The 15833-nt window shown below is 39.7% G+C and overlaps 2 protein-coding genes across 4 annotated transcripts; both read left to right on the forward strand.

The window, feature by feature from the left end:
• The first annotated feature begins 1480 nt into the window (after positions 1-1480).
• hoxa11b (homeobox A11b) lies at positions 1481-9100 on the forward strand. 2 transcript variants are annotated; one of them, XM_080005143.1, is made up of 3 exons: positions 1481-1592; positions 6662-7506; positions 8501-9100. In XM_080005143.1, the coding sequence occupies exons 2-3, from the start codon at positions 6681-6683 to the stop codon at positions 8731-8733; spliced, it is 1059 nt and encodes a 352-aa protein (XP_079861269.1). In that variant the 5' UTR covers positions 1481-1592; positions 6662-6680; the 3' UTR covers positions 8734-9100. The 2 variants fall into 2 exon arrangements, with proteins under 2 accessions (XP_079861269.1, XP_079861270.1); XM_080005144.1 differs by lacking the exon at positions 1481-1592 and having other exon boundaries at positions 6688-6789; positions 6896-7506.
• A 3252-nt stretch (positions 9101-12352) lies between these two features.
• Positions 12353-15268, forward strand: hoxa10b (homeobox A10b). Of its 2 annotated transcripts, none has more exons than XM_080004908.1 (2): positions 12353-13720; positions 14395-15268. In XM_080004908.1, exons 1-2 carry the CDS (start codon positions 12897-12899, stop codon positions 14657-14659), a joined length of 1089 nt encoding a protein of 362 aa, XP_079861034.1. In that variant the 5' UTR covers positions 12353-12896; the 3' UTR covers positions 14660-15268. The 2 variants fall into 2 exon arrangements, with proteins under 2 accessions (XP_079861034.1, XP_079861035.1); XM_080004909.1 differs by having other exon boundaries at positions 12353-13662.
• The last annotated feature ends 565 nt before the right edge of the window (positions 15269-15833 follow it).

Genomic DNA, 15833 nt, shown 5'->3' on the forward strand with positions numbered 1-15833 from the left:
TATATTCCTTAAAATAAGATAACTTTTTTAATATTACCACTGTGGTATGAATATGTCTAAACCGACCAATTGCAATTGAGCAGAGGCCTTTATCACAGGAGTAAAACTGTCCCTTAATACTTCATTAAATGTACAAATATAGATGAACACTCCTTAACTTAACGCATTCAAACAGGTCCCGTTCTTAACGCGCTTGGTGTTATAGCTCCGTTAAGATATAATGCGATATAGTTTAAAGTCGGGGTTATAGTCTAAAACAATACTATTTAAAATAGGCGATTTGGCCCGTTTTAATCGCACGCTGAATTAAGTTATGAATTAAGTTATGTTGGGCAGTCGGTCATAGTTTGGAATCATATTTAATTGATATTTTGGCGATAAGTGCAAAATAATAATAATAATAATAATAATAATAATAATAATAATAATAATAATAATAATAATAATAATAATTAGCGGTTATCATTATGATAACTATTATGATTGTTGTTGTTATTATTATTATTATTATTATTATTATTATTATTATTATTATTATTATTATTATTATAGATACAAGAAAATTGTCTAAAACAAGTCTATTAATGATATTTATGTTATTGATGAGTGTGTATAGTGTGTTGAGTGGGTAAAGGTAATCAGCTCAGGTTTTGTCAGTCCACTTCAAATCCTTATTGACCGTTTATGGAAAAAATGGAGAAAACATTTATTCACAGCTGCCCTGACAGTTGCTTCTGATCCTGAAAAGGAAAAACTATATATGAACCGATACATTTTCTTTTTCAGCCTAAAATGTAAACCTTCATTTATCAATTTAAACTTGAAAAAAATATGTATTTCTTTGCTTCGTATGTTGTTCTGACCTCTATGTTCATCCAATGACTAATTTCTTCAGTGTGGCATGCATGGTGCATTGGAAACCCGCTTTTTAGTTTGATTCGACGAGGCAGCAGCCATGTGAAATCATTGTTATTATTGTTATTCGTTTATTTTGATATATATAACATTCCCTGCAACGGGATTCTGACGTTCTGCGCCTTGGAAACAAAGTCACGTGACATCTTTGGAGACTAACTATTGGCTGTTTGGAAGCCCGGTCACTTTCCCCTGTGAGGGAAAATGCTCTCACATGTATATAGGTCAACACAATTCACAGCATGACTCTAACGTGTGGTCGTGTGTTTCCCAATGGAATTCATTTCTAAAAGAACCAACACTTTAATTTATGTATTTCTTGACATTTGTGTATTTATTAGACGTGACAATAGTAGTCATGTATTTCTGTCTTTTTAACATAATTACATGACAAAAGACATAATTACATGACAACTTTTGTCATGTCTTTTTGATGTTGATGGTGCACCAAGAATACTGTACATTAGGCCTTCAACCCGGGCAACTGTGTGTTCCTTAAAGTAAATGGAAATGGGCGGTTGCAAATAAGCTACATGATTCAATGAGGGAATACGGTTTTCATGTTGCTGTGGGGTATATCATGGGGTAAAAACTAAACCAATGTCGGCAAATAGCTGAACAACTAAAGACGATACCAAAAAGTCTGATGGAAAGAAACTACATCCAGTGGCAAGGAGGTGAGTGCCACACTTTACCCTTTTTAAAACGTTTATTTAACCATGGAAGATGGGAAATTCTTCATTTTCTACCGCAGGGGAGATCTGAAGTGACCCCTACCCTGAAGTTTCTTGAGTTAGTATTTCTGTTATTTAAACTACTACCTTTTCTATCATATAGGCACACCCTATAGTAACACATGTAGCTCTCATTTTGTTTTATCTGAAGGAGAATCCTACAAAGACAGCATGCTTCATTTTTTCCCCCAAGTCATAAGGAACTTGGGGCGGAAAATGTGTTTCCTACCAGGGCACCCGAATGACTTGCCACTGATTCACACAGTGTACCATCCACGTCAACAGAGAGAGAGAGAGAGAGAGAAAGAGAGAGAGAGAGAGAGAGAGAGAGAGAGAGAGAGAGAGAGAGAGAGAGAGACTTTGACTTTTAAGATTCCTTTATTTGCAGTAAGTCATGTCACAGCAGCAGCAACTTTATCACGAGGGATCCAAAAAAACATAGAGAGAGAGAGAGAGAGAGAGAGAGAGAGAGAGAGAGAGAGAGAGAGAGAGTGAGAGAGCACTTATTCAGCCTATGTTCTGATGGATTGAACACGTCATGCCCCCACCAGCGCAGGTAAGGTGTCTGATCCGTCATGCCACTGATTACTTCATGTTCTCGACCTTTGTGATTGGGTAATGGTTACTTTATGCCTTCCCAAAACTGACAAGCAGCATCTCAAGGCCTGGAAAAAAATCAAACAAAACACCTAGCTTTATTGGACACGTTGAAGATCTGGAATTAACCTCCACTCATACATAGCACGTCATCCAAATGTGTTTTCTGTTTCTTTTTGGCTCTGCTTGATGTGTCACCGCATTGTTGTTTAACCTTTTGCTGTAACTCCTAATAATAATCAGGAGTATTTGAGAAAAACGTTTCTGTGACAAGTAATACCAGAAGAAATCTCATTATCGCTTAGTGCAGGTAATAATAAATGTCATAGCTGTAAAAATAGACAGTGACATTACATACATACATACATACATACATACATACATACATACATACATACATACATACAGACATACATACAGGTACTCCTCACATAATGACCTACATGTTTAACCACTGTTCGGTCTGTATTGTGCTCTGCGTACAATACCGCGGCGTCTCAGCGTCAAGCATCTCATCACGCATCACACTTTATATTCTATATATGCTATATATACTATATTTACTATCTACACTATATACACTATATATGCTATATTCGCTGTATACATCTCATTGTGCATCACAGTTCTCAGTCTCGGTCTGTCAGTATTCACCAAACTAGCGTTCGCAATGGCTACACCCCCTTGAAATTACACGGGTCCTCGCTTATCGAACAATTCACTTAACAACCTGGTCCTAGGAACGGAACTCGTGGTTAAGTGAGGAGTGACTGTACATACATACGTGCATACATGCTTACATACATACATACATACATACATACATACATACATACATACATACATACATACATACATACATACATACATACATACATACATACATACATACATACATGCATGCATACATACATGCATGCATGCATATGTTCATGCATACATACATACATACATGCATGCATGCATGCATGCATATGTTCATGCATACATACATGCATCTATACAAACAGTACATACATACATACATACATACATACATACATACATACATACATACATACATACATACATACATACATACATACATACATGCATCTATACAAACAGTACATACATACATACATACATACATACATACATACATACATACATACATACATACATACATACATACTTACATACATACATGCATGCATGCATGCATATGTTCATGCATACATACATGTATCTATACAAACAGTACATACATACATACATACATACATACATACATACTTACATACATACATACATACATACATACATACATACATACATACATACATACATACATACATACATACATACATACATACATACATATGTTCATGCATACATACATGTATCTATACATACATACATACATACATACATACATACATACATACATACATACATACATACATACATACATACATACATACATACATACATACATACATACATACATACATACATACATACATACATACATACATACATACTTACATACATATGGGGATGGTAGCTCAGGCGGTAGAGCTGGTGGTCTAGTGATCTAAAGGTTGCTGGTTTGATCCCAGGCTCCTCCTGCTAGCATGCTGTAGTGTCCTTGAGCAAGACACTTAACCCCTAATTGCTCCTGATGGCTGCGTCCGTCGGTGTTTGAACAATTGTAAGTCGCTTTGGATAAAAGCGTCTGATCAATGACTAAATGTACATGCATGCATGCATGCATATGTTCATGCATACATACATGTATCTATACAAAGAGTACATACATACATACATACATACATACATACATACATACATACATACATACATACATACATACATACATGAAGGAAGAGAGAAAGAGAGTGAGTGACGGAGGGGGGGGGGCTTGTTAATGGGGCGTGGCCAGGTCTCGCTCAAGGAAAACCCTCAATCCCTGATTGGATCAAACAGAACGCCAATCCATCGATTTACTCGGATACAACGTGTAGCGGAAAAAATCCGCTACATGTTTTACTTTTTTTATTGATCAGCTTTGACTGAGCAGCCTGTCATAACGAAAAGGAAATTAAACATTTGTAAATTCCTCCCAAAAACAGGGGAAATGTGTAAGTTAATATATAGAAGGCCACCGCCTGCAGGGGAGCAACGTGAAGTCTCAGTTCCCCGGAGTCTGTGTTCAATTAGGACGACTACCCTCCCACCCCTGATAATATGATATAATTCACCATAATTTGGTTAAAACACGGTGATGTGTGGACCTATCGTCGGCATTAGGAAATCATAGCCGAGAGTTGTTGACAACTGAGATATTTTGTCAGCTAAACGGTTTTAAAAGGATGTTAACGAGGCTTTAATGATTCACCAAGATGTTCAAATAGGAAAGTTCCAGTTATAATAAAATAAGTCCATAAATGCCAGTAATTGTGACCTTGAGCCCCATGCTGTGCATCTGAAATGCAGAATCACATCACATAGTTGATTTGTAGCTCACCCTAATTGCACAACAAACAAACAAAAATCCCGCATTGTCACGACAGCCCCTTTTTGTTTGGTATGAGAATGCCAAGGAAAGCAAAAGCAACAAGGCTTTTCACTTTATAGGCCTGAATAATAATGTCTGTTGTTATTCGATTATTTCGATTCAAAAACAACGGCAGGGAGGCAACTATTTCCAAAGCGTATCCGAGAGAGATTTTACGTGTAAAAATATGTAAATCCTTCAATTCAGTGATCTTAAGCGTTCATAAGAGAATTTTACACATGTAGTAGTAATGATCTGCTTCAGTTAATTTATAATAGGGTTTTTTCTCACTACTGTCAAATTTAAATGAATGTTAGTTGTAATAAAAACAAACTCGCAACAACAACAACAATAATAATAATAATGATAATAATAATAATAATAATAATAAAGTTTATTATTATTATTATTATTATTATTATTATTATTATTATTATTATATTTCTCATTTCCTATTTCTGCTTTTGTGTTTCGTGGTTTCTACATTCGTGCAGGTGAAAACAGTTTATATGGAGTAAGTTGAAATCACGAGACAAATAATGGCCTTAATACCGTTCCAAATGGGCTTTAATTCAGCGTCCCAAAGTGAGGCCGCTAGGCTGACAAATCCTCATCCAGAGGTTCTTTCACGCCGTACTTTAGAAAACACTGAAAAAAAATCCTTCGATTTGTGTCATCGGATCAATTTAGAAAACTGCTTCATTTTTTTAAACCTATTTTTTTGGGGGGGTTTTCTAAACGTAAAATGTATGCCTTCAGATTTCCATTTTGAGTTGACAAACCCTATAAACTTTATGTTTAAAAAACAATGACATTGATACAATGACTCATTTTTTCCCATTTTATTTATGTATTACGTATGAATTGTATCCTAAAAGAATAGGCCCTAATGTCCAAGCCTATACTAAAAAGGAGTTAAAAAAACGACAATGTGTTATCAACATGCAAGGATTTATGAAACATTTTAGAGTGTTAAAGTAATCCGATATAATAAGTCCTAATAACGTGAAAATACAAACCATATACTGTATAATCAAATACAATATATGGCTTGGGTATTTCTTTTTTGCAAAAATCATGACAAATTAAATAGGATTTCTCTGGTTATTGTATAAAAAGAACTGCTTTGTTTGCTCTTCTGACCTCAATTGGTCATGCTTTTGAATATTTTAGGCCCTTATTTTGGGCCTTTATTTAGGCCCTGGTCTGTGCAGGAGGCTGGCCACATATGGCTGGCGGCGCCATGGTTTCCGTGACCTTCCCAAATGGTCCAAGGTCCAGACCCCCTCATGGTCCAGACCCTGCTACGTCATGGTCGTCAAAACAATCCTCTTCCAGCTCACAGGGGAGGGAAACCACCATGCGGCCGGATCCTAATCCTGTTGTCTTTTTAGCTTACTCTGCCGTAGTGAAACTAATACTTGCGCAAAAAAGGCAGCATGGTAATTTCTGTGCGTGTGAAACCGCAGATCAGCCTTTTATTATCCTAGGCTATATTTAAATTGGGGGCAACGATCTAAATATGGTTTTATGACCCAAGGCAGACCGTCAGAGTGTCACGGGTTAAATGCAACTCTAGAAGTCGCATAGCAATAAACAGTTAAAATCATTTTGAACCAGCCAGCCTGCATGTTACTCAACAAACTACTGGAAAACCTGCGATAAAAAAAAAAAATGTTTTTAAGCTCCAAGAGTGGGTTACATTTTCCACTTTTCAGATTAAAGCTGCACTTGGACTCAAAACTCAAAACCGGCTCAATTCCCGTTTCCCCCTGATTCCGCATCACATAACGGGCTGTGTCCAGGCGCTGTGTAGTACAGTAGATCTCCTTGTTAAAGCTCTATAACATCATTCTAGGCGGATCTGTCATTTCAGCCAGTGGTCACATGGCTGGATGGAGATGGATCCCCACGTCAGCGTGTGCGTCAGGACCTGGTCCGCCTCACATGAGCGCCTGGAGCTCTGCACGGAGGAACTATGCTGCAGGGATGGTGCTTGCACAGGTACTCCACAACAACAACAACAACAACAACAACAACAACAACAACAACAACAGCACAATATGGATTTTGATGAGAGGATCTCTGCTCCCAATATGTATTTACCCAGCAGCTGCACTTACTACTACTCGGGGGCGGATTTCTCGGGTCTGCCCCACTATCTGACCCAGAGCCACGAGTCCGCTCCACGTCCCATCTCATATCCTTACCACCACCAGTCCTCCCTGGTGCCACAGGTCCCGTCCGTGAGGGACGTGGCTTTCAGAGACTATGGCATTGACACCTCCAGTAAGTGGCACCACCACCACCACCACCACCACCACCACAGAGGAGGAGGAGGAGGAGGAGGAGGGGGTCTGTCCCACTGCTACACCGAGGAGGTCGTGCACAGGGACGCCTTGGCCACCAGCCCCGCCGGCTCGCTGGGGGAGATCCTGGCGAAGAATAGTACCTCCAGTCCAACGTCGACCTTCTACGGCAGCGTGGGCCGGAACGGCGTGTTGCCACAGGCTTTCGACCAGTTTTTCGACACCGCCTATGGGGTCGGGAACGCAGAAGCCCCGGCGCCGGGAGACCGTTCCGAGGACGGATCGGCGTGCGCCAAGCCGTGCGCGGCCCCCGCAGCCGGCCCGGAGCCCGCGGAGAAGGGGCGAGCCGAGGGGAGCTGCAGCCCCGGGTCCCCCTCCTGCAACAATGAGGAGAAACACACAAAGAGCAGCAGTAAGTCTGGTTGTACTCCTCCTGTGGAGAGCGATGCTTATCTCACACGCGGCTGTTAAAGCCCTTTTATGTGCTCCTTTTTTTTATAAGCACGAGTTTATGGAGGGTCGGCAGATTTTTATTTTACCCTGACATATAACTCTGTTATAACCCTGCAAACTACAAGATCACGTGCCTGGGGTTGAAATTGGCCGTGAAGACACAGACCTATCAATCGAGCAAGACTATGATGCGCTTTTTCCAATATATATTTTTTATTTTATTTGTTCTTCAGAAACCCATGCACTATTCGACTAGTTCTAAACGTTTTCAAGATTTTTTTCTTCCTACTTTTTGTCTTTATAGAGTATATATGACATGAATGTATATGATATTTGTAATACATCTGTCCCTTTATATATATATATATATATATATATATATATATATATATATATATATATATAATATATGTGTCGATTTATCTATATTGCCTATTGTTTTATGTTTTGATATTCACTGTATAATGTACAGGCAATACTTTGATAATGTTATATAATATAATATAATATAATACTGTATATAGATTACACATAGTATATTTGGTACAGATAGGTATTCATAGTATATAGTATAGCATAGTTTATTTGCTGTAATATATATGCAATATTTTGCATATACTATGTATATTATTATTATTATTATTATTATTATTATTATTATTATTATTATTATTATTATTATTATCAATATATTATTATTATTGGCAATATAATATATATTATACAGTAAATATCAAAGCAGAAAACAAGGCTTATTACATGATTGGGGAATCTAGGATTATGGCTGTTGGGCCTTCAAACGAGCGTAAAGCTACACGTCAACCGAGGCGCAAATAGGCTCCGGGCCTACTAATGATTTTTCAAAATATTCCAGGCCCTAATAAAACAGTACGATGTATTTTCCAAAACTGGGTCGTGATTTCACTGTGAACTGTCCCTGTGCTGGGTTTCAGGTGGCCAGAGGACGCGCAAGAAGAGATGTCCTTATTCAAAATACCAGATCAGAGAACTGGAGAGGGAGTTCTTCTTCAGCGTCTACATCAACAAGGAGAAACGCCTCCAGCTCTCCAGGATGCTGAACCTCACAGATCGCCAGGTGAAAATCTGGTTTCAGAACAGGAGAATGAAGGAGAAGAAGCTGAACAGAGACCGTTTACAGTACTACACCACAAACCCACTGCTATAAAGGAGAACAAAGACTGTCACTCCTCCTCAAGACAGATAAAGACTCTTCTCAGTGGTCCAAATTACTGACTTGTTCTATGCTGTTTAAAATGTATTTTGGAATATAACACATATCTATTATCTGTTATAATTATTATAATTATTATAATAATAATAATATTAATTATTATTATTATTATTATTATTATTATTATTGTTATTATTATTTGTAATTATTATTATTATTATTATTATTATTATTATTATTTGTATTATTATTATTATTTGTATTATTATTATTATTATAATTATCAGTATTACTATTATTATCATCAGTATTATTGTTATTTTTATTATCAGTACTGTTATTATTTTTATGTTAATAAACAGTGTCATAAAGGGATTTGGAGAAAAACACTTTTTTTTAAATGACTGGGCATATGAATGGACCATTGAAACCCACAGGAAGTCAACACCAAGTTGCAGGGTTTCGTGGGGTCGCCTGGTCGTCAATAAATGTTATTTTATAATCTGGGAAACCACTATTGGACGAAAGCGGAATAAGCTCCGTGATTTTCCATGTTCAAGTCATCTCATAGGCCGCAGGTTACCCCCCCCCCCCCAACAAAATTATTTCTAACTTCATGTGGACGAGGGCAATATACTCTTCGTGTTTTTCATATCATTCTGTTTCATGAACATTTCATGGTGTTGTGATGTATGCGCATGATTTAACGTCTATTCAAATGACTAATTCTGTCCTTGTAATTTATATTGTTGTGCCGCATTTAAAAAAAAAAGTTAATAGTACAAGTTGTTATTATTTAAGTTAGTGTTATTTGAAAGCAATTAATTCCAAATGAATCAGAGACCCACTGGTACGGATGGCCTAAGCCTATCGGTTCAACCTTGGAATCAAGCAAGCAAGACTTTGTTTATACAGCACGTTTCGTCACGAATGTGCTGCACGGGGGACGAAATAAACCTTTGAGAGCATATACATGTGCAAACTGGTGCATAAACACACGTGCACGCAGCATATGCGTACGCACATATATTAAAAATAAATAAATAAAATAAAATAAAATAAAATAAAATAAAATAAAATAAAATAAAATAAAATAATAATAATAATAATAATAATAATAATAAAAAAATAAGGAAGAACATAGCCTGGGAGAACATTTAAAGGTATACAGCTCAGTGGCATCCCGGCAGCAGTTAAAACAGCAGACTATCCTTGGTAAGGGGTTGCATTACAGCCATTAGATCACTTCCTAGGTGCAGTTAACCCTCCATAAAGGACAAAGCCCCTGATGAAACCGACACCGCATTTCCCTTTACACCGATGTACGTGGATCGTATCAGATGTATGACATATAGATGGACCCATTTCTCTTTATTACCAATGACTGGGCCGTTATGATATCCATTACAAAGGGTCGGATGGGGGGTTTAATTTATATGGTCAGGTTGATTTCAACCCTTACATTCATGTCACACCCTCAGCCTACTGACATTACAGGCTACACTCAAATGGAAGTGGAGATCTGCTGCAAGATAAAAACGTTGTACCTATTCAATATTTCTCACAACAAAGGGATGGTGCCGTTTTGTTTATTTGTCTCTGTTTTTCTTTAAAGAAACTTTTTTTTTTCGTTGCTCATTGAATTCCAGCATGCAACGATACAGCGGCGTCCACAGAAAACAGCCACTGAGGTGGCGTGCTATCCTATAATAATAAGGCCCGTGATGGCCCTCTCGGCACATCCTCCAGTTGCTGCAGCAACTTGGCCATAAAACGCGCATTTGAGTCTGGAGCATTTGGAGTGTGGTGCAATAAACCGTCTGAGACCAAGGTTATTAACTGTGACTGGGGGCTGCAAACAGCACTGAAAGCTTGTGTTCACGGACCTTTCAGCGTCATTTGTTTCTGCGTCTCGCCGCGGATGGAAGAGGCTCCCCGCGCCGTCAGCGCGTCGGGAGGTTGATTTTGTTTTTCACCACTGGGTGGCGCTGCTCAGATCAATGTCATTGTCGGTTACGGTAATTGAGATTTACCGGGGGACTATTACTGTAAGATGCACCAAAGTGCATGTGAGTCGTCACAATTCCACGATGAAGGTAAGCAAAACAAATTCTACGTATTGGAGCTTGTGTACTATTTGACCAACACGGAGACGGGTCGTCTAGAGGCACTTGACATTGTTTTTCCTTTACTTCTCAAAGAAACTGTTGGACAAGGGGGCCTGGGAGAATTACGTGTTCTAAAAAAATACATTTAGTCAGATTTTGTCAAGAAAATTATTCACTTGAAGTAAGATTAGACGGGATGGTGGCCCAATATTTATTTTCAACGTTTGCTTTCTTTACAGTAATGAGTAGTGGTGAACCCCAGACATGGCTGAACCTCTTTTGCGTGTGTGTGTGTGTGTGTGTGTGTGTGTGTGTGTGTGTGTGTGTGTGTGTGTGTGTGTGTGTGCGGGTGCGGGTGCGTGCGCGCGCGCGTGTGTGTGTGAGGTGTGTGTGTGAGAGAGAGAGAGAGAGAGAGAGATGGGGTAAAATAAAGAGTGGCGAACTGAACAATTATTTTATTTTAATGTATTTTAAGTCATTAAATTAACAGCCATATAGAGAGATAGAGAGAACACCTCGAGGTGTCCAAGGATTTCCCTAATGATATACTTTACTTCAAATCACAAACTGGAGTATGATAAATGGTTACTTATTCTATCGTAATTCATGAATACATTGATATAAAAAAATAATTATTTCTACCTAGATTTTACTGTTAAATTTACTTTACAGGATCACTGCAAAGTAAAAGGGTGACGTGCTGTATGGTGTGATTAATGCCAATATTGCTCCTCCTAAATTATTTATCAGGCGCATGTCGGCTGCGCCCGGCAATTAAATGTCTTGATTTATATAGAATTCCTGGTATGATGGTCGACAAACATACAAATAAAGAGCAACAAGGGGCAAATATTGGGCCTTTTCAATAGACGGGCAGCAGCACAACAGAATTGCATAGGCCTGCGTGCCTGCATGTAAACAGTTAAATAAAGACATCACATATGAACACCAAAGCAGCGACTATAGTAGAATTTTCATTAGTTTTTATTTTAATTTGCAATCTTTATTTTATTTGATCGTTTTTTTGCTCATTTGGGATCAGTGTCGGAGGGCTCGCAAGACAATGCGATGCGGTGATTGTTAAACGTTAAGACGCTCTCCCGGATAATTAAGGTTTTAGAATTAACACTTGCGTCTCAATTTTCGGGAAAAGGAGCGTATTTCCTATTAAATGCTGTACTTTATTATTTCCTTTCATATGTCCTCATGTTATTTTTAATTTAAATTTTTAAATTACAATGTCCTACACCAGAAAATGGTCTTCTGAATTGTCTTTCGGAGTTCTTCAAATTGTATATTTTCCACCACCTAGTTCCACTTTAAGGTTCAAGGTTCTCTGTGCAGCAATCTCCAAAACAAAAATAACGAATTAATTTCCAATCGTGCAGTGCCTGAGATGATCACAAATGAGAACCAATTTGTGCAATTACACAAATGACATGCATTAGTCTACGGGGCTGGCATCTGACCAGATCAATTAAATTATTCTCTGTAAATAGTGTCGTGAAGCAAAAAAATAAGATCCAAGTCCATTGAAATGATGTACCTAAATATCCATCTGAAACAATATAGGCCTATAAGATATAAAAATCATTGTTGTGGGGCACAAAACCAGAAAGAAAAACACACAAGCTGTAGCTGCAGCGCGGGTAGGTTCTTTGGGCTAAACACTCTTTTTGCTCCCTAAGCTTCATAGGACCCTTAAATTTTTACAGCGTTATAAAATTAGTTGTAAAGTTATGCATTGTGCAGAACAGTAACATACAGGCAGGGTAACATCAAAGCGGTATCTGTCTGAATAACCTTCAATGCCCAAGGTTGTAAAGGGGATTGCACTTTAGTGAAAAGGGAGATAGGGGGATCTTGATGCGCAACTTGGATCACATATTTCTCGTTAAACGTTGCCTAAAATAATACACACCGTGACACCGAGTAGCTGCGTGCATGCAAGGGGGCGGAGCCTGTGGTCATCTGGAGTTTAATTGGCTGTAAGCTGAAGTGAGAAGCGTGAGTATCTCTAATTATATTCAGCATGTTTTTGCACAAGAAATGTCAGCCAGAAAGGGCTATCTCCATCCTCCGTCAAATTACTCCACAACGATGACATGCCCCAACAACCACGCAGGAAACTCGTTTTTTGTGGACTCCCTGATCAACGTGAGGACGGAAGGCGGTGCACCGTACTACCAGAGTAACGGCGTGTATCTGCCGCCGGTGTCGGAGTATTCCTATGGACTGTCCGGCGCCTCGTGTTTCGCGGGCATCGCCAAACGCGGCGAGCCGGGTTCCCAAACCATGATGCCTTCCTCCGGTCCGTACATCCAAGGGATGGACGCCTGGCTGGAGACGTCGCGGTCCTGTCGCGTGGACCAGCCCGGCGGCCATGCGGCTCAGTGTTCATTCTCCCCGAACATAAAGGAGGAAAGCGCGTACTGTCTCTATGAGACCGAGAAGTGTCCGAAAGGAGCGACGGCGGACGACGCGTCTTTTACGCACAGCAGCAACACCGTGCCGGTCCCCGGGTACTTCCGTCTGTCCCAGACTTACACCTCGTCCAAGGTTTATCACGACGTCCAGCCAAATGTGACTCACTTTACTTTGCAACGACCTGTGCGCTTCGACACCTCCCAGCAACCGCCCGCCGGCGCCGGTGCGGACGCCGCCACCCGCGGCGTCAGGAGGGAGAGCGAGGACGCGCCGGTGCCCAAGCCCTGCGCTTCCGCTGGGGACGAAGAGAGCCGCCTCTCCTCCGACAGCCTGTCCTCCCCGGAGCCCGTGGAGACCTGTGCAGAAAGCCCGGAAAAGGCCAGCAAAGGTGAAGAGCCAATGCGTCCGGGATACAGCAGAGAAAAACATCTTTTCGCCCATGGCGGGTTTGGAGGCTATTTGTATTATGTGTATTAATCGCGCCGTAGCTTATAGGTTTGTCGGCGTATGATTGTCGAAAGGCAAATTGCGTTTCATTTGAGACATGGCGACAAGGCCAACCCAGAATAATAGTCCATCTGTCCAAATCCATAGTCTCTGTTGGCTCACCGTGCATGCTGCAAACTGTGTTGGCTCTACGTTTCAGCGCATTAGCGGTATCTCAATGGGCTGCTACAGTATGCTGCCTAGTGACGGAAATAATTGTCCCTAATTACAATGTGGTTAAATAAAAAAGGGGGAATTTCATTTTCAGGAGGGTGTGGCGTATATTGTGAGTAAATGACTAATGCCTTCCAAAGGAACGGCAGCGAGAGTAAATTGATATTGATATAAGCCTAACTGAGGGTTTTTTTTCCTTTTTCTCGCAGAATGATTCTGTCGGTTATAAGTTGTGCTTCACCCACTGAGACGTGTTTCCTAATTTACAGCCTTCATTGTTTAAACTTGAGGGGGCCTTGAATTATCTTTGATTAAATTGGCACAGTGGTGGCTTTAAGATCATCAAATCAAGTTTTATTCTTATTCTACCTCCAAATCGGTGGCTTATAGGCAATATTGTGATATATCGCCTACATATATTTCTGCAAGACTTCTAAAACCTCTCGTCTTTATTGCGCAGGGGATGGGAAGGTGGAGAGCGCGGCCAATTGGCTCACAGCGAAGAGTGGCCGGAAGAAGCGCTGCCCCTACACCAAGCACCAGACCCTGGAGCTGGAGAAGGAGTTCCTCTTCAACATGTACCTGACCCGGGAGCGGCGCCTGGAGATCAGCCGCAGCGTGCACCTCACCGACCGGCAGGTCAAAATCTGGTTCCAGAACCGGAGGATGAAACTGAAAAAAATGAGCCGGGAGAGCAGGATCAGGGAGCTCTCCAACAACTATAACTTCTCATGAGACTTGTGTTGTTTTGTTTTGCGGTCGGCGCACCTCCTCCTCCTCCTCCTCCTCCTCCTCCTCCACCTCCTCCACCCCATGGCCTGTACAGATTGTCCAGATCCTTATGAGTAACTTATTGACTGCTGTTCTTTTGAATTGCTTTTTTTTTTGTTATCGTTGTCTTATTTTTATTTTTATTTTCCTTGTTGTGGGTATGTATTTATGAACTGCTAAGATTCCAATGTTAATACAGCGTGTGGAAATATTCCGTCATGTTAGGCTTGTACATATTGTATAGTCAGCCTGGCAAAACCATTGGAATTTGCATGCTGGAAAAACCCTTCGATTTTTTTTATTTTTATGTTTTAGTAACACAAGTCTTTCTGTCAAACTAAAGAACCTGAGAGGTCCCGTTACTATTTTGCACATTTTGCTGGTCAAATTAATAAAGGCATCCCCCTCAAATGGAGACGTCTCGTTGTATTCAAATGGAAAGTAAAATAAGTGATGTGTTTTGAAAGCTGGTTGGCTCAGGTAGGCTTATTTATGGTCGCCATGCCTTTGAAAATTTGATTTTGTGTTATTTACCAAATCTGGATTATGTGTAGGAAATTACAATTTTATTGCAATATTATTGGAGCAGTGTCACATTCTTATAGCATAAGAATGAGGCGGCTGCTCTGTTATCCAGGTAATACACATTTCCTTTACTTGAGGCAGTTTGCAATTTTTTTATATGATATTAAACCATTTTTAAGTAGCAAGATTGTTGTTGACAGCAGCTAAATATATTTTCTTCCAAAAACCTTCAGAGTGTTTGTCTGTATATACTCGGGTTAAACAGAAGTAATTTAGTTTTATACCATATTGCAACGGGTTTGACTATGCCTGCATTTTCCACACACACACACACACACACACACACACACACACACACACACACACACACACACACACGCACACACGCACACACACACACACACACACACGCACACACATACGTTTGTATGTGTATGTGTATGTGTATATATATATATATACACATACATACACATATATATATATATATATATATATGACAAAGGGCTGTAAGTAACAGTATTATCACGTTTATCACGGGCCAATTTCTAATAAAAATGATTGTTCAGCAAGTCCAGTAGAGACTGCATCCACATTAAATAT

The sequence above is a fragment of the Zeus faber genome (assembly GCF_960531495.2).
Source record: "Zeus faber genome assembly, chromosome: 8".
Classification (NCBI taxonomy): Eukaryota; Metazoa; Chordata; class Actinopteri; order Zeiformes; family Zeidae; genus Zeus; species Zeus faber.

What these genes read in the sequence shown, in the direction of transcription:
- hoxa11b (XM_080005143.1), top strand. Translation starts at nt 6,681, where the DNA reads ATGGAGATGGATCCCCACGTCAGCGTGTGCGTCAGGACCTGGTCCGCC. An exon ending in GAAACACACAAAGAGCAGCA is followed by an intron (nt 7,507 to 8,500) that starts GTAAGTCTGGTT and finishes GCTGGGTTTCAG; the next exon opens with GTGGCCAGAGGACGCGCAAG.
- hoxa10b (XM_080004908.1), top strand. Translation starts at nt 12,897, where the DNA reads ATGTCAGCCAGAAAGGGCTATCTCCATCCTCCGTCAAATTACTCCACA. An exon ending in CATCTTTTCGCCCATGGCGG is followed by an intron (nt 13,721 to 14,394) that starts GTTTGGAGGCTA and finishes TTTATTGCGCAG; the next exon opens with GGGATGGGAAGGTGGAGAGC.